Genomic DNA, 19589 nt, shown 5'->3' with positions numbered 1-19589 from the left:
CAGACACCATTAAAATGACTGAGGTTTCATTTTGTCTTATGAATTGTTGGGCTTTTCCATTGATATTCTTTATCCTCTATTAGTCTCTGAGATTCTGGCTGAGCCCTAAGTAGAAAATGTTATACCTTGGTCAAATTTAGTTGAAGGGAACAGGGGACAGTGGCAATATAGAGGACATTATAACCCTAGATATAATCATGCCCAGAAAATCCAACCTTTGCCTAAGAAGTGATATTGTGGTAGAAGTATATTAAGGACTAGTTGATCAAAATTGGAAATGGATGATAATATAAGAGTCTTGACAGGAGATGGGGAAAAAAGGTGAGCCCTGGGAGAGGAGTACCAGGGCCTAAGGACAGCAGCCGGACCATTTTAGAACAAAAAGCCATAAGAATGATAGTTACTGTGGAGAGGAAATATCCCCTTTGTAGGAAGTGTAATCTCCCCCCACCCAGATTTTGGTGTCTTAGAACAAAGCCACAGTCACCCCACATAATTATGAATTTGCTCAGGCTTAATGCATGTGGGTAGCTGTATCCTTCGCATGTTGATTTCAATTTAAAGCCCTCTTGACAAGATCCTCAAGTCTCCTGGCAAATATATTTTGTCACCCTTCATTTGATAAGATCTTCCCATGGCCATCATTTTTGAATATGAAAACCTGATCCAAGTTGTATTCTCGAACACCATCTCTTAACCTCACTATTTTATATATTTTTGTCTTTCTTCTGAAGCTCCTATCTTTCAACAGATAAAACATCACCCATATTCCCTTACAGTCTTTAGTTTCTTGTCTGGAAATTTATCGTCCCTAGCAAATCTTTCCAGGTTCTTTCTGGCAATATCATTTGGCCTACATGAATCACTAGAAAGTGGGTAGTGATCATCAGATTTGACAAGTCTCAAGAGATTCTCCATTTCATCCCAGGTACATACTTTAAGAAGACAATATACCCTCCCAATTATTTATGTCCGGTCTGCATCTGTGGAGGTCAGTTCCTCTCCAGCAGGAAGCCAACAACCAACATGACCCCTTTCTTTCTCTAAACAATATGGAATGTCGTGTTCCTTTGGTAGCATAGGTGAATCCCTGTCATTCCACAGAGCCCAATAAGCTGCTTCTCTCCCAGAGGTCCAACTCTAATTCCAAGGGAAGAGTTTGAAATATTCAATGGTCCTTCTTTCTGTTGCATGCTTCTACCCTTTGAGCTCCCAACACTATTTCCCTCTGTTTCTTCTAATTCTTTTTCCTCCTTGTTTTTCCCTTAAATGATTTCTTTAAGTCTTTCAAGGAACATTTCATTTTATCTGGTGAGCTAAAAAATAGAACGTCATTTGTTATGATCATAGGATCGTGAATTTTGAGTGGAAAGGGATACTGATGGCCATCTAGTTCAATCCTCTCATTTTACGGATATGGAAACTGAGACCCAGAGAAGTTGTTACTTACCCAGCCTCACACAGGTTGTAAGTGAAGATGTTAAATGTAGGTCCTCTGACTAGAAACCTGGCACTCTTTCTAATATGCTGCCTTCAGTCCTTTCACCTTCTTCCTTATTGGTGAAACAAACCTGTTTTATGAATATGTATGTAACATATGCCACTCACCTCTGGATCCACACAGATTAGGGCTCCAGTGGGGAAGGAAGGATTACTATGATCTATCTCAGCTGACTCTTGTCCCCATCCAGTTTCCTAGAAATTTCTAAGATCCTCTAAATTTAGTTTCTTCTTTACTAATAAAGCATACATACCTTGACACTATAAAATATCTACATATGCTAGACAAAAATCATAAAAATCACACAATCATTGTAAAAATGCACATTCCCAAATGAGCACAGTACTCCTTTTTGTTTCCTCCCCAGGTTATTTGGGAAATAACCTTTACATTTCAGCGTGAGAAGGACTGCTTACACCTTCAGTACTATCAGCCTTGGAACTGGCCTTTCCAGCTTTGGAAACTACTACCAACCTCTATTTTCACCGCTTCTACTTGTCTTTTTGCTGTTGACAACTGTCATTCAGCGTGCTTCAGATTGCCTGAAGGACTGGATACTGCCCTAGCAATCTTGCAGGCCTCTTCTCAAGGTCTTGACTGTGTCAGGAGATCTTCTCTTTCTCCTCTGCTCCCCAGGGATCCTGTCTGAGAGCAACATGAAAGTTACACTACCATTTGTCTCACTCAGGTTTCTGGTTTCTAAGATAGCCAGCTGGTGGGAAAAAAAACCTCCTTTTAAACTTCCAACTTTGCAAAACTGTCCTTGTATCAATTAGAGTCTTTGTCATGGTCACACAGCTCTGTGCTCTGTGGAATATGTCATTGTACACCAGTCCAATCAGGCCCATCTCTGTGACCCATAGCTTCAAAGGAAAAAGAATCCTCTTCTCACTGACTATGTGTCTATACATTGGATTTACATCCTCTCTTCACACTCTGGTTAAAAAAAAAAAAGCCTGCACTCCCTACAAATGCATCAGGTACACATGTATAGCTGTAGGAATTTAACATTAAACATGCACTGATTTGCATATAGTATAGTCCTAGTAATTATTATAAATATATACACCACAAACAGGTACAGTTTATGAGATCAAAATTATAGCTGCATGCTATAATGCAAACAAATGCAGAAACATCTAGTATCGTCTGTTGAGGTTTCATGCAAAATTATCAGTTATCAATTGTCAACATCTATACTCCCAGTTTCCATTCATCTTGTGAGGGAATTTATATCCATAAGCCCATTAATCTACCGTTCCAATCTGGCTCTGTGAATGGTCTGAGCTGAGTAGCACTGTTCCATCAACAAGTGCCTTGTATTTTAGGGTGTCCTAAATCCCCTCAAGGTATCTGGAGCTGGAATATTAGGAAATAAAAGCATAGTCTATGGTTTCAGTCTTCAAGCCACGTTCAGGCAGACTTCCCTCTTAGGTAATGGTCATCTTGAAAAGCTTTTGGGATCCCCCAGAGGGTGATTTTCCTCTTCTGGATCTTAATCTGAATTTTCTTCTTACAGGCCGTTATCTGTACCAACACTTGAGCTTTCTTCTCTTCATTTGTCCCAGAACTCCTGAGTTCCCAGTCACCCCAGCAAAACTTCTTTTTGAAACTCCATTTTCCCAGGAGACTTTTCATACCCATCAGTCCTCATCTCTATCATATAGCTCTCCAGGCCTATCCACCATGGGAAAATTGTTCTCTTCCCATCAGCTGTGCCTCAGCTATGCATAGTTATGACTTAGTTCTGGCTGAAGCACATGGCGCAGGTCACTGAAATATTCTCCTTGCCCTTCACATTTGCTTAAACTGAGATCCTCAATCCCCTGTTGCTCCTGCTGCTAACGTTCAAGGCTAACTGCAATATAAATATATTACCTATGTATATATGTATATATATATATATATATATATATATGTATATATATATATATGTGTGTGTGTGTATGTGTGTGTGTGTGCTTCTGCATGTGCATGCTCATGTATATAATTATATACACATATGTATATGTGTGTATATATAGATCTCTATTATGAATGTATGTGTTTGAGGAGGGGGGTTCCCTCTGTTATTTGGCTTTTGTGGTGGACATTCTCCATGACGATGGCCTGTACCAATATGTCTCCATGTTTTATTCCTTGCTTGATGATCTGACAGCCATTGAACAAAGTTTTCTCATTTTTTACATCTTTAAAGCACTCTTTCATGATTTTATATATGTGGGAGATATGTATATATGTGTGTATGTTATATGTACACATACACATATGTACATGTATGTGTGTGTGCGCATGTGTGTGGAGGAGAACCTCTAAAGCAGCATTTGCTCTACCAAATCTGATGCTTTTTAGAGTCAACAATCATCAACAACAATACACAAAAAATACAGTGGAATACTTTATTCCTGTATCTTCCAGGAAATTGTGTGACTATAATTATGTGGTCCACTGTAAATACTGTCTGCAAAAACCTGCCTGTTTGTTAGTTGTAATTTGTATTAGCAATGAAAAATTGAGAGACAGAGAGAGATGTCTGGAAAAGGAAGTAGGTTAGTCACGTATGAGGAGTAAGGCAGAGCTGTGCTCCACTGGTATGTAAGCAATGTCAGGAAATCTAGAGGAAGACCTTTTATGTAATTAGACTCCTTGTGTAATTTATGAGAAGTGCACAGGATGAGGATGGATGAGTTGTGATTTTTTCCTTTTGGAGGGAATACCTCCTTGGATGAGATCATAGGTCCTTAAAGTGTGAAGTCAGCATGAGCGTGTATATACATATATGTGTAGTGTTTGTGTGTGTGTGTGTATACAGGAATGTGCTGGTAAATATTTAACAACCAGCCTTGGGGTGGGGGAGGGGGGAGCCCTGCACACGTTTAAGTTTAATCTGCATAGCTGACATTTTCTCCACCAAGAGAAAATTATATGCCCAGGGTCAACCAGCTAGAAAACATCTGAGGTGGAATTTAAACACAGATCTTTCTGACTCCAAGTCCAGTATTCTGGTTATCGTATTGACTAAGAGCACTCTGAAAGCTCTCCCGGTGATTTGTCATCATCAACTAGCCACCTAACAAGCTGAACCACTAGAGGTCTTCTCTGTAATTACCGAATAAGCGCTTGGAGATTCCTTGGACCTCTCTGAGCTTCAGGACCCCCACCTCATTCTGTCCTTGCGCTCCAGAATCCATGAACTTGCTCTCCGTTTTGTCCTGTCTCAATTACAACAAAAGCCTTTAATTTCCTCATTGACTTCCCTTCAACAACACATCGCAGGTTGTGATACTTCAAGTAATTTTGGTAGCTCATTTAGTACACAGTGAAACCTGAATCTCTGCCGATTAGGTTCCCAGGCACTAGACGCATTGCAATGAAGAAAGGAAAGAGGAGATGTAATTTCTCGAGAATGAGAACCTGAAAAGGATTACTGTTGGCAGAGAACCTGGTTTGGCTCGCATCCACTTGGGGTACAACTCTATGAATGATTAATGAACTCAGGGCAGATCAGTGAAGTATTCTTTTAAATGTATCCATAACCCATTTTGCTTAGGGTAAAGTAATGGAGAAGTTTGGATAGGGTGTGGAGATGAAAGGGGGGAGATCTGGGAAGAGAGAAAATTGGTTCCCTGTAATCTATGGCTCTTGAGCAAGTGAAATTGGGCTATTCATCTAATTTATTGTGAGTAGTTTTTCAAGCTTCACTTCATGAGTCACCTAAGTAATTTTTTCTTTGCTATTTCATACCCTGTAGTAAAGTTTAAATCCAATGTTTATTTATTTCATTACTTTCCAACAGTAAAATGAAATAATGTACAGAAACCAAAGGAGATATTTTTTTTACCAGTCATAAATTCTACAGGTCTTTGGGCATGGTTTGTGGTCTCAAATTTTAATCTAAAGCTATAATCCTTATTAAAAAATCACACACCTAGCACAGTCCCTTATTTCAAGAAATTATATAGAACATTTAACATATTCTCACCTCTTTCCTTGATGGATGCTGAGTTGTCCTCAGTAAAGCTTTTAATGATGTGAAATAAAATGCAAATTAAATAGCACAATCAAAATCAGACTATTAAAAATAGTGGAGCAAGCAATAGATGGTACTAAGTACCACCCTGTTGCTTAAGTTTTTACATAAACGTCTCTGTCGTAGGAAGACAATACCATTTTGTGAATGGTACCATTTTGTCCCCATTACTAAACTGAAAGAGAGCTTTCCCAAACCACTATCTAAACATCACCACACTCTTTTTTGGGGGGAGGATATAAAGGGGGAAAGAGGTGAGCAGCAGAAATTAAAATCTAAAAATTAACCATAATGAAAATATTTTTAAGTATTTTAAATAGTTTAAAAACATGAAAATATATTTTCTTTCTTTGAAGAGAGATGGAAGGTGTTGCATTAAACCCTGATGATTGGCCTTTTGGGTTTTTTAATTTACACAGTGGGAGACCTTGGAAATGTTTGTATGAAAGACCCCATCCACACTAATCTCTGATTGTAGAAATTTCTTCTGATTCTCATAAGACTACAGTGACTTTCACTAAAGCTATCTGCTATAAAAAGCAGATCAAAAACTAGCCTAGAAGAATAAACTCAACACTGAACTGGGAACCAAGAGACCTGGGTTCCATTTCTTGCTCTGCTACTAATTATTTTTTAGGCAAGTCACGTAACCCCAGTTTCCTTAGCTCTAACATGGGGCAGGGGTAGGAGTAGGGGAGTTGAATTAGACAAACTCTTAGGTCCCTTCCAGCTCTATTAATCCAGTCTAATTCCAAAATCCTTTTAGAAGTCAGTTTGATACTCTATGAATGGCTTATGATAAATGCTTCTTAAGTGATCCTTTACCATTTTTTAACCCTGTGTTAAGGGTCAATGAATATAGGAGAAAGATGGTATCTTGGGAACTTAGCTAGTTGTTGTTTTGCTTGTTTGCTTTTAAAATGCACTAATAGCACTGATATGAACCTAAAAACACAGTTTCTCAGGGAAAGCCAGAAATCAATGCTAGAAATCACTATTCGACTTTTGGTCACAGCTTTCATTCTCAATGTTAGGTAAAACAGGATGTACTAATTCTTAGAGGTCAGGTAGAGTTACAAGATCATGATAATAAGACGCTCACTTTTCTTTTGGGGAGCTCAGAGCCCTTTGCATGTCTTCATCAAGGACTTCCCAATGATAGCGAGCCAAGCTTTTTTTCAAGTTTGGCTCCCAAAACCTGTTGGGTTCCATAAATCCCTTTAGATGGGGAATCTGGAATATGTAATGTTTATATGTTGAACACTTGCTGTCTTCAGTGAAAATACTATAGCATACTTTCTTACAAAAAAAAAAGATGAGAATAACAAAGAGGGAAAGGCCTGATTTTAAAATGAAGAGTGAGAAAAATGTGTTTCAATATTTCAGTAAATCTGTGATCTCTTCAATGTGGGTACTTTCTCCAGTGATGCAGATCATAACCCATATGTGCCTGTCAAACAACAAGCATTTATGAAGCCCCTCCTGTGTGTCAGCCATTGTGCTAAGCTTTGGCAATACAAAGGAAGACATACTCTACGTGGGGTTTTCTTGGCAAAGAGTGGTTTGCTACTTCCTTCTCTGGTGAATTAAGGCAGAGGTTAAGTAACTTGCCCAGGGTCACACAGCTAGTGAGTGTCTGAGGTCACATTTGAATTCAGGTCTTCCTCACTCCAGGCCCAGGGCTCTGGCGTCTCAGCTCTGTGCTCTTGCATGCGCTATTATTCCTTTCCAGCCTCTCTTCTCAGTACCTCTACATCTTTCAACACTTATGTTCCTCCAGGATACATTCCTTCTTGGATCCCAACCAACTCTGTTTACCTCTATTGCCCCTGTATTCTTTCACAGATATGTACCCAGTGGGCATTATGTTAATCTCTTCTTATTGACATAGTACCTTGTAAATATATTCAAAAGTCTTTTCTTTTCCTGACTTCCCAACTAGATGCCAATCTCTCTAAGGTCAAGGACTATCTCCCCTATTTCTTTGGTACCCACATTGCCTAGTAAAAGACGGTGCACCCAGTGGGTATTCAAAAATATTGCATGGATTGATTTGATTAACTTGACTAAGAAAAAGGGTCCTAACAGGCAGAGGGCATTGGCTATGGAAAATATTATCATGTCTGTAAAAAAAAATTTTTTTAAGTGACAATTATGCTCTTTAGATGTTTGCATTCTGAAGATTCCACGCTTGCCAACTCTATCAGTATCAAGGAAGTAACATACAGGAATATTTTAGATGCTCCCCAATTATTTATGTTTACCAGCCTATGTATTACCAGCTGTGGTTTGTGTAACTGACCAAGTAAAGCACAACAAACCTGCCAAGTAAAACACATCACATTTTCTTTATATCTTGGACTCTTCTAAAGTCAATCTTGACCTTCAAACATCTTTCCACCTCCTAAGAATTACACTAGAGTTAGAAGCAATAGAATAGATGAGATAGTCTGTTATTTTCTCCCTACCCTAATCCCAACCACCATAAGAAGTTGAATGCAGAAGAATATAAACTGTTCAGAGGAAGAGGAGGTATGCAGAAAAGTTGGGCAGAGTTTAATGAAGGAAGAGAGATCCCTTCCCATAACTCTGACTGCTTGGTGGGTGGTGGGGGATACAGGGAGGTGTTTTAAAAAAAAAAAAAAAGGCAAAGTAGACACTCTTCTTACAGGTGAAAATACTGGAACGTGGGGAAAGGGATCAGAGTAAAAGGAGAACTTTTGTCCTTGTTTGATATCCTTAGACTTGCTGAAAATTACCTAAATAAGAGTTCTTACTCCCTGAAATACCACGTCTGCCTTGTGACAATTCTCTTGTGTGATGGGGTACATCACGGAGTCTCGCATTTATTCATCTGGAATGTTCATTTCATGAAACACTGTCTGCTACTTGGTAGTCTGAAATTTGGCCACATGACAAAAATGTGTGTAACACGTTTTTTTCTTAAGTGTTGATTGAGTACATAATTTAAAAGTCAGAATATAAAATAAACATCTCTGCCCTTTCTTCCAGCAGGCCGCACAGAGATCTGCTCTCCGCGTTCTGTCTGACAGGTACATTTTGTCATTTTTATGAACTATAAATTGCTTTATGAAACGTTGAGCCCTATTTATTGTGGCATATAATTCATAATCGGATTTTTGTCCCCAAAGTATCTGTGAACTGGGATGTTAAACACTTTGCATGCTTGGATTTGTCATGCATGTGTGGCGTTTATTACTGCAAAAATCACAGTCTTGTTGTATTTCATAGAGAGTGTGCAGAATCCCTTGTTGTGCTATGAGACAAGAGATAAGAAACTTAGTGGGGAAAGCATGAGTGATACAGTAAATTGTGAGCTTCAGAGTCTGTGCAAATCTAAGCTTATTTTTTAGCAGTAAGTACTTCATTTATTTTGAAATGTTTTCTCCTGACTTTCTCCAAATCCTTTCACTGGAAGTTATCTTTTTTTGATGAGGTTCTCTGTTGAAATGCTTTATGCACAAAACCCAACAATTCATGCTCTCCTGTTCCCCATTTCTTGTTTCCCTTGCGCTGTTTAATTTTTTCTCACTTATATGACCGAATAAGACATATAAATATAATAAATAAACATGGTTAAGCTGTATTTGGCACCAGAGTTTGCCTTAAAGACTATAAAAGACAGTTAAACTGGGGGATGTAAAGTAGCTTCCTGAAATAGGCCTTCTTCCCCTCCCCCACCCCATTTTGACGCAGCAGGAGGGAATTTTTGTTGGTGTCTGGAAGTTAAAGACCTAGCAGGTTCCACAAGTGAGGTACTATGTCATACACTGGCACAAGAGATTTTCCCCCCATGTTCTCCTGGCAGCCACCTAAACCTTGTCTGGCTCACCCTCACACCCTCTATAGAAGCCTGTGATGTGTTCCACCCCCACCCCTGCGTTCAGTTCTCCAGTCCCACTCTTTTCTTAGAGTGAGCAGTAATTGACTCTGTAAACCAGCTCAGTCCAGTGCTTCTCCAGAGCAAAATCTGTCACTTAGGCTGAATTATTTGTTGTGCATGGGTGAAAAGCATTCTCCACGGGTGGTAGACTGAGACCACCAAACTTATCCCACCTCAGTTTTATAAACATCATATTTTTTTTATTTCACTCAAAAACCCTTCATTTTGACAAACTATATACACTCCGGATGCTGCGAGGTTAGCTGCCATGGAAATCTCTCAGAAAGGCTTTTTAGAAATTTGGCAGTTAACAAACAAATTGTGGAGGGTTTTGTTGCTTGAAAAGAAAAGGAAGTTGGCGGTCTGAACACGTTTGTTGTATCTATTTTTCTCTCTATTATCTTTTTAAAAATACTATTTTCTAAACCCTAACATTTTTCTTATTTAATAAATTACCTCCTTCACAAAACATATAGAGGTAAAAAGTTCGGTATAAAACACAAAGTCATTATGGCCTTTGATGGACTTCAGCTAGACTTATTTTTAAGATGACACCAAATCCCTTTGAAGATATGATTGCAAGCACGGAAAGCACTCATCCAGCAATATAACTGATAAAATTCTAGTATTCACTTCCAAAAGATAAGACACTTTGTGTACAGAAAGTTTTGGGAGACACTGAACTATCAGTGATGCTAACTTTCGCCATTTTCTATCTCACTCAAATGAGCTAAAATTCTTACTTGACTGGTTAGTTATTGCTTTATTGTACGACCATTCTGTTCAAAGCACTGCACTAAACATGGGAAAGAAAAACATATTTCCCAAACCAGAAACAAATGCATTTTAGCGAGCAAATATAAGGATGACTGATTAAACATATCGATCTCGTAGGACAAAGGGAACGGGAAAAAAATGAGAATATTTATAAAACAGATTTAGCTTTTCAAAACGCAACGTGCCATTCTCATACATAACTATATATTAGGGCTTTTTTACCTTGTGTTCAACAATTTATAACCAAATAGTATCTATCTAAAGTGTCTAAAAGTATTCCATGCCTTCTCTTTCGAATTATGTGAACTCTAGTCACAAAGAGATTTCATAATGATTTGTTGACTTTGTAATGTGATCCTAATAATACAATAAAAAGCTGCTCGCTCTGGTCTATTTTGCTGACCAGTTCCATGGGCTTTGTGGATGTTTCAGGGCCAAAGGAGCAATCACTATAAGTGAGAAGCATTTGTAATCATTTGGAGATATAGAAAGAACTCATTAACTCAAAATGCAAGGATTTAAAGAAAGCAGGCTTTGAATTAATTGGGTTCAGATTTTCCAATATTTTTTATTAATGAATTTTAGGCCATCTAAGTCAGGTGGGGAATATAGCTATCTCAATTTGCATATGCTTTCAGATAAACTTGTATTATTGTAGATTGAGAAGTGCCACACAAGGTCATATTTCTGTTCTTTCCAGTCCAGTGTTATATCTCAAACAGTGAATGATATGTTGTCAATTTGTAAAGAATCATGAATGCCCTCTAATAGTATCATACTCAAATGATTAGCATCTTTTAATAAGCTCTATTATTGAACAGCTGAACAATAATTCATTAATTTATCTAAACCTTACTTCAGTCTATTTATTTTCTGCCTCTGCCACCTGTCGAAGTCTACTAGATGGTAAATGCCATAAGGACAGGGACTATCTTAACTAAATTTCCTGTCTTTCCAGTTGCCTGGCATAGGGCTGTGCCCTAAGTGGGTGCTTAATAAATGTTGCTGTTAATTTCAATGGACTTCAATTCATTTGAGGAATTGGATTGTTATTTTTGTGGTTTTAGTCATAGCTGACTCCCTGTGCCTCCATTTGAGGTTTTCTTGGCAAAAATGCTGGAGTAGTTTGCTATTTCCTTCTCCAACTCATTTGACAGATGAGGAACCGAGGCAAACAGGGTTAAGTGACTTGCCTAGGGTCACACAGCTAGTAAGTGTCTGAGGCCAGATTTGAACTCCTAAAGATGGGTCTTCCTGATTCCAAACCCAGTGCTCTATCCATTGCACAAAGGGATTGGATTATATAATCTCAAAGACCCCTTCTAAATCTAAATCCTCTGATCCTAGAAATTAACAAATTCCATAAACTCGCCACCTGCTGTATAAAATGAGACTACTGTATTTCTAGTCTTCTAGGATTTGGTGAACAAATTCATGTCCCTCAGGATTTTATAGACAAGTTATATCCTCTCACAGATTTTATCTTTTCACATTCTAAAGTTCTAGTTTAGGGTGTCCACACACATCAACCCTTACACACACACCTTCAGTTATTTTAGTTTTTCATTTATTTACCTTCTCCAACTTCATAATGGAAGAACAGTAGTTGACATTGCCTACAGCATTCCAGATGTGGCTGTTGTTTGTCCTTCATTCTCAAAGAGGACCATGAAATCAGGGAGGTGATGCCATGAGTTGCAAGGGAATTGGATTTAAGTGAGGGAAGCTGTGCAAAGTCACCAGCCTCACTCTCTCCTCTGAAGCCATTGGGCCCAGTGGCAAGATATAGATCAGGATGATTGGAGATGGCCCTGGATGCAGTGGGAGAACTTGGCCTTTTCTTTCCCAGGTCTCAGTTTGTCTGAGGCAACACCCATTTAGTGATTAAGGCTAGGTAAGAAGAAATGAGCCAATGACCTCTTTTACCTAGTCAAAAAAATTAGTCCGGGAGGGAAAAGACCCTTGGAGTTTCTGGCCAAAACAGAAGCAATTACTATTTGCACTCACTCTGAGCCATCAGAGTCCAAACAATGACTAAAAGAGGCTTCAGCTAGGACCTATTGTTAAGCATTCAGTGAGAGTGAGAACCAGAATGATTTGGGTTTAAAGCATAGTCTTTGAAAAAGAAATCTAGGCTGTAAACCCCAAGATATCTTATGAGGTTTCAGCAATCAAAATTTACATTCCTTTGGGAGGAACACTGGCAGATAAGGGTGTGATACCCTATGTGGACAGAGGGAGAGGAGGAAAAGAAGGAAGGAAGGAGGGAAGGAAGGAAGGAAGGAAGGAAGGAAGGAAGGAAGGAAGGAAGGAAGGAAGGAAGGAAGGAAGGAAGGAAGGAAGGAAGGAAGGAAGGAAGGAAGGAAGGAAAGAGCTGCATTGCCCAACTGGAACTGGCCAGTTGGGTCTCCAGTGGAGCAGCTCTTACAACTCGAAGGTTGTTTGTCCTTCATTCTCAAAAAGGACCCTGACATCAGGGAGGTGATGTCATGACTTGCAAGTGAATTGGATTTAAGTGAGGGAGGGCTGTGAAAAGTCACCAGCCTCACTTTCTCCTCCCGAACCATCTGGGTCCAGTGGCCACATATAGATCAGGACAACTGGAGGTGTGGGCATGCTATAAGGCTAGCTCATGGTGGTAAAAAGGTCACTGAATTTGAAGTCAGAAGATCAAAATTTGAATCTCTCTGCTTGGTCACTTACTATCTGTACAGCAAGTTGTTTCATTTCTCCATAGCCCTGCTTCCTAAACAGTAAAATGAAGATGATAATACCTTCATTACTTTCCTCAAAGGGTTCTTGTGTAATTTATTGTGGGAAAACGGTGGGGAGAGGGGGGAGGGGGGGAGGTTGTCCCCTCCAGGTCCTCTCTCCGCTGTGAGCTCCATTAGAACAGAGACTTTTTGCTGCTGTTGTTGTTTTTGCTTTTCTTCATGTCCCCAGTGCTTAGCACAGAACCTGGCACATGGTAAGGGCTTAATAAATTCCAGCATTTATAATATGCTTTACATACATCATATCAGTAGAACTTCACAAAATGACAGTCAACAAGCATCTATTAAGCTCCTACTATATACCACTCTGATCTAAGTGCTGAGGACACAAAGGTTAAAACAAAACACTCTGCCCTAGAGGCTAATATTTTATTTCAAATGTTCTTCTCTATGAAGCCCAGCATCCTGTAGTCTCTTAGGGACATCGATAATCATGATCTTACATGACAGAAAGTAACTACTTACATTAATTTTTCCCAGTGAAAAAGGAAATTCCCAGAATTTCCCAGAAAAGACTCATAGATAGGACTTTATGAGATAGGCTACAAGCAGAAATTCTGGTATTTCCTTTCCTGAAAATAGGTAGCCACATCTCATGTCTCTGAAATAGTTCTGATACCTAGCCATCAGGGAGGAATTGGCCAGGTGTCATCTTAAAATTCTTCCTAGCTGTGTTTTACCAAAATTGCTTCATTTATTTGTTGCTTTGGTTTTATTGGAACAACCAGTAATTTGACTGTTAGAACAGTATCCTTTCAATGTCAGTGAGGGTATAGTGATTAAAACCAAAGCTTAATGGATTAAAACTGGGGAAACCATTAGCCAAAATCCTGCCTGTGGATTTAGCCCCTTCCCCAGAAAGCCTTTTCCTCTCTTTGGTTCCATTTGAGCTTTGGGTTCAGTCTGTGTCTTAGCAACAATCATACAAGGCATATTCGAGGTCAGAACTGAAAAAATGCTGGCAAGGCAGTGTGAGAAATCGGGCGTCTGAGCGCTCACTCTGCCTATTTGTCATGTCAGTAATGCAGCTCAGTAAAGGAGAGGTTGAGCATGGTGGTGTGGGCCATCTAGAATCAGGATGGCCATCAGTGTATTTTTCTCCCACTGACTATTAACAGTTTTTCATCAGTTGGTCTTGGATAGATCTCTTTAATGACATGCAATTAAGATGGCTGGCATGCCAATATTCTTTGCTCAACTCCACAAATGCCCTTAATAAAGAAAAGAGTGAGAATGAGAAGGGAAAAACAAAAATTTTCGAAAGGAAAATGTCAATTAAAAGAAATCCTGTGTATGAAAAAAGAAACACCAATCTGATATCTCCTTTCTTGTATTATAGCCATGCTTCTAGTGTATATTTACTTTGAATGGGAATTTATGAGAGGCAGAGGGTCTCTAGATCTATGAATTCATCGTTGTGTGGAAACTGTCTCCACTGATACAGATCCCTCCACAACTTTTCTGCAACTTGAAGTCTTAGAGAGTTTGCCTGGGGACTCAGAAATGAAGTAATTTGCCATGGCTCACCCCAGCACAATATGTCCCATCTTCCTGATTCTAGTTGGGATCCTCTCATCCACTACTATTTGCTGCTATGGAGTTAACACAACAGGCAGAAATTCAATATTTTTTGAAATTAATTGAAGTAAAACAAATTGAAATGAAATTAATTTTTAAGTGGAGTATATCTGCATGCTTGCATGAGCTCAGTTGGTGACGTATGTATGTCTTTAGTACTATAGACAGACATTGGGGATGAGAAGAGAACTAGAGTTGCTAGAAAAAAAAAAGCAAAATGCTTTTAGGAAGAACATATATGTGTGTAGCATATGAAGTGCCTCCACATATGGCTGATCTTCCTTCATGTGTAGTAAATGGGAGATAAGTGATCAAAAAAAGTATTCACATGATTTATCAAGCTGAGCAGAGAAGCAAGAGGTCAATCCTGAAATCTAGGGAAGGAGAGCAATAGGAAATTGCTGGGACTAAGAAGTTAATCATACACTTGGACTGCTTCCATCTGTTTCTGAAAGAAAGGGCAGAGCAAGTAAGGATGCTTTATAGCAACAGATCAGTAATTAGTATGTTCTGTGAAATATAAGCATTATTTGCAATAACTTGGAATTTATATTTAATATATTTTTAAAATTTGTATTATAGATTTTTATATATTTATTTTATTATATTATATATTAATATATTGTATATATTTACATAAATATAGATTTATATTTTTTAAAAGGTAGCATAATTCCAATGAATACATCACTTTGGGCAGGAAATAGGAAATATTGGGGGTAAGGACAGAGAATGTATTATTATAAATAAATAAGAAAAGCCAACATGAAAGCAGTTGTTAATCTGATGGCACTCAAAGGGCATGAATGGCCATGTGGTTAAATTGTGCATATAATGGTCTTCTGAAATATCAGCTCACAATTCCAGAAATGGCTACACTTTTATGAGCCACAGAGATAAATCATTAGGCTATAACCTGTCTGTCCATCTGGCAGTGTCTCAGGTCCAAGATCCACTTAACTTGAATACCCCTCCACTGCTGTTCACTATGAATCCATAGGTAATATGGCAACTGAATGCTGAGCTGTCTGGGATTTCGTAAGCACATTTTATCATCTAGTTTTGATCTTTTATCAAATCTATTTCAGATAATCTCAGACCTTCAATTCCTTGTGGAAAGGAAGTGTAGAATACATGAAAATTGAAGGGTTTTAACCTGTATGCCATTTACAGTATCCAAAATGGTCCAAATTGAGAAAAAGAGTGAAACCTACTTCCAATGAATGGTGATAGATAAGGCTTAACACAGCAGAGACAGGTTTCTTTAGGGCCGCATCTATCTTTATGAGGTTATACCTTGAACTAGCTTCAATTAAGATCAAAGGAGAGAGTAAGAAATGGGATTGAGAGTGATGCCTTCACTTCTTTTCAGACCTACTAGCAAATAAGTGTAATTTTCTGGTTAATATTTTAGTAATTTATTGGCATCTCAGTGAAGAAAGTCAGAGTCGTAATACACTCTTAACATGATGATAATTATGAAGATGGGGATGAAAACTAGCTCTTTAAGGTCCTCAAAAATGCTTTACAAATATCTCACAACAATACTGGGAGGTAGGTGTTGTTCTCATCCCCATTTTACAGGTGAGAAATCTGAGATGCACAGAGATTAAGTGGCTTGCTCAGTGTCACATAGCTAGTAAAAGTTTAAAAAAAGCTGAATTTTAATTCAGGTCTTGCTGACCTGAACTATCCACTGCACTGACTAGCTTTCTGTATAAAGTCAAGAGCAGTGCCTTTCAGGAGTAAATAAAATTGCTAGGCACCCCTTTAGGGGACCAAAAAAGGTGAATATCTTGGTTTTGAAAAGCCCTGGATTCTCTAGCCTTTAATGTGGCACTTTCCCTAATACTGTTCTTGAGGGGAATCTATGCCCACAGATTGGCTAAGTGAGACTGCTTTGTAACAAAGTCCTTTTATTAACTCAGAAACTATGCCAACTTGGATAAAGTCCAGAACAGACCCACTGTCTGCCAAATGCTGCTCTCCAATAAATAGTGTTATTTAGTTTGTTACTAGTAATGGTGATCATCCTAACTGAAAAGGGACAGCGGAGTCATGAAAAGTGTTAATTCAGTATGCCCTCATAGACTTAGCCACAGGAGTTACCAGAGAACTCATGTCTGCTTGACAGAAAGTGCTGCTAAATCTATTATGCGAGGGATCTTGCCTACAGCTATGTTGGTGTTTCTTCTGTGGTTTGTGGGAAACTCAATGGCCTAAGGAACCTTAACAAACTAGAACTCCATAAAGGAGGATAACTGGAATGGTAAAAGATCTAGAAACCATGTCAAATGCAGAATAGTTGAAGTAATTGAGAATTTTTGTTGTTGTTGTTGTGGAAAGAGAAGGCTAAGAGCAAGCAAAACATTTCAAATATTAAAAATAAATATTTCAAGATTAATAAATAATAATTAATCATGTCATTATGTTAATTGAATCCATAAATAATAAATTGCATTATTTGTAATTGTGTTAATAAGTAATTATTAATTTAATTAATAGTTATTAATTAGTGTTAATAAACATTTCAAATTTAAAAAACTATCACGTAGACTTATTCTGTATTGCTACAGAGAGCAAAACTAAGTAGACCAACATGCCAAAGTTAGAAGGAAGCAGATTTTAGCTTGATATAAGAAACTTCTAACAACTAAAACTGTCCAACAATGAAACAAGCTACCTCTCAGGTAGTAAGTTTCCTGGCACTGGGAATATTCAAGCAGAGGCAGAGATTTAGAAGAAATTCCTGCACTGGATGATAGATAAGATTGGATAACCTTTAACTTTACTTCCAACTCTTTACCTTCTATGAGATCTGATTCTTGAGAGGCATTCAATGAATTTGTCCCGATATTTGAATTATTCTCACACAAACTGAAAAATAATTATTACGTGACAACAGTTCTGAATTAGTACTGGTCTAATATGAACCCAGAGGGCAGCTAGATGGCACAGGGCATGGAGCATTGGGCTTGGAACCAGGAAGACACATCTTCAGGAATTCAAATCCTGCCTCAGACACTTATCAGTAACCCTGGACAAGTCATTTAACCCTGTTTACCTCAGTTTCTCATCTGTAAAATGAGCTGGAGACGGAAATGGCAAACTATTCCAATATTTTGCCAAGAAAACCTCAAATGGGGTCATGAAGAGTCAGACACGACTGAAACGACTCAAAAAGCACAAAATATGAACCCTACAGGAAAAAAATAAAGTGGTTCTATTACTGGATAAATCATACTTTTTTTCTGGCTTTATATCAGAAACAGAGAACAGACAGGCTCTCACTTTCTTGCTTAGAGATCTCATAATTCTAAATTGAACCTCCACAGGAAAAGTATATTAAACCTTAAACATTTTATTCTTACGGTTCGCAAGTTCCCTGTCTCATTTTCCTTCACCCCCATATCCAGTCAGACCCCAAATCCTACTAGTCCTTCCTTATTGCTCCACATCACCCTAGTCCAGGACGCTAATAACTTCATAGTAGGATTATTTTTTATAACCTTCTCATCCGATCTTCCCATTTCCACTCTCTCCATCATTCAGTCCATCTTGCACATGCAGCTGTAAGGATAACTTTTCTCCCACTACTGGTGGTTTGAGGAAAATCACCAGTTTCATCACATCATCCTCTGCACAAGAACTTCTACTGTTGTCACTCACTACTCCATCTAAATTCCTCAACTCCAGATCCTCCATCAATGGTACTTCTCACTCCATATTTACTGTGTGCCATCTGTCAATACTCACAGGCTCAGCCCCTCTTCCCCAGTTAGACCACTCTCATCCTCACCCACAGAAGGCTTATGAAATCCTCTCACTCTGTGCAATCATCAGTAGTGCCTGCTCTGGTGCCCTGGCTTGGAATGCCCTCCTATCTCATCCCCCGTCTATAATCACTGCTGCTGTCATGAAATGGCTGTCCCTGACCTGACTTTGTGTTCTGTCAACCTTTTTTAGAACAGTGTGTATATGATCACACATTTGCCTTTTGTATCCTATTGTTCCATGTGATTGTGTCATTTCTTCCTAACTAGATTGACACAAGCCTATTTTTCCTAATTCTTTTGCATCTCCTTTGGCACCCAGTATAGTGCTTTTTAAATAACTGTTTGCTTTTTTAAAAAAATGCCCTGCTAAAAGTGTTTAAAGAAATGCTGACTTATTCCACTGATCAATGACATACATATAGATTACATGGGCATATTTATTATGTATGAGAGCTTACAACGAACAATAAAACATTTCAAATATTTGACAAACTGTCATGTATAAGAGAGACTAGGCTTATTCTGTATTGCTTCAGAGAGCACAACGAAGACCCACATGCGAAAGTTAGGAAATACAAGAGAAGTTGAAAAAAGAAGTGGGAAGAAATGACACAATCCCATAAAGCAAGGAGAGGACAAAAGCCTAATATGAAAATATATGTATATATTTCATCCTAAAGCATTGATCATTGTTGCAAATCAGTGGTCCCTTACACTTTCAGCAGGATTTTTTTTAAAGCAAATATCTATTTTAAAAGCATTTACTGAACACCTGTGCTAGATGCCAAATATAGAGACATATCTAAAACTTTTAAAGTGTAATATTAGTTAAATTAAAGCTTATTAATTAATTAATTAAAGCTTAATATTAAAACTATGAAAGCTTCAACTTTAATATGCATGTCATCCCAAAAATCTTAGTGCAGTTTTAAGCTATGAAAGCTTCAATTTTAATATACAGTCATCCCAAGAGTCTTAGCATAGTTTTGAGCTTTTAAAGTTTAAAGCAGCACGAAAGCTTCTGAGCCATCCTGTATTTGGGTCTGGACCTGTAATTTCATCTGTCTGGACGCTGAAACTCCCAATGTGGAAATTCTTGCCACTGATGCAGATCAGCCACTTAGAGTCTTAAAGGTTCTAAGCCTGGCAAATCACTTGCCTATAGTCACACAGCTGCACCCACCTCTGTTTCTAGATTTACCAAGGTTTTCCTATATGCAGTCATTTTTAAAAGTAGCTAATATCAGTC

At 38.3% G+C, this 19589-nt stretch overlaps 1 protein-coding gene across 4 annotated transcripts in view; it reads left to right on the top strand.

Moving 5' to 3' along the window:
- Nucleotides 1–19589, top strand: part of AFF3 (ALF transcription elongation factor 3) — a 658750-nt gene that overhangs the window by 526103 nt on the left and 113058 nt on the right. For 3 of the 4 annotated variants that reach the window (XR_013482795.1, XM_020992852.2, XM_078146379.1), the window contains one exon: nt 8544–8584. Coding sequence is in view for 3 of the 4 variants with exons in the window: in XM_020992852.2 (XP_020848511.1) it covers nt 8544–8584 (41 nt within the window). In the remaining variant the exon portion in view is untranslated. The remainder of the gene's footprint in view (nt 1–8543; nt 8585–19589) is intronic. The other variant, XM_020992854.2, reaches the window with a different exon arrangement.

The sequence above is a fragment of the Phascolarctos cinereus genome, unplaced genomic scaffold, assembly GCF_003287225.1.
Source record: "Phascolarctos cinereus isolate Bilbo 61053 unplaced genomic scaffold, phaCin_HiC Scaffold_726;HRSCAF=1367, whole genome shotgun sequence".
In the NCBI taxonomy this organism is placed as follows: Eukaryota; Metazoa; Chordata; class Mammalia; order Diprotodontia; family Phascolarctidae; genus Phascolarctos; species Phascolarctos cinereus.
Note: the sequence above shows the minus strand (reverse complement) of the source record. Positions and strands in the feature narration are given on the sequence as shown.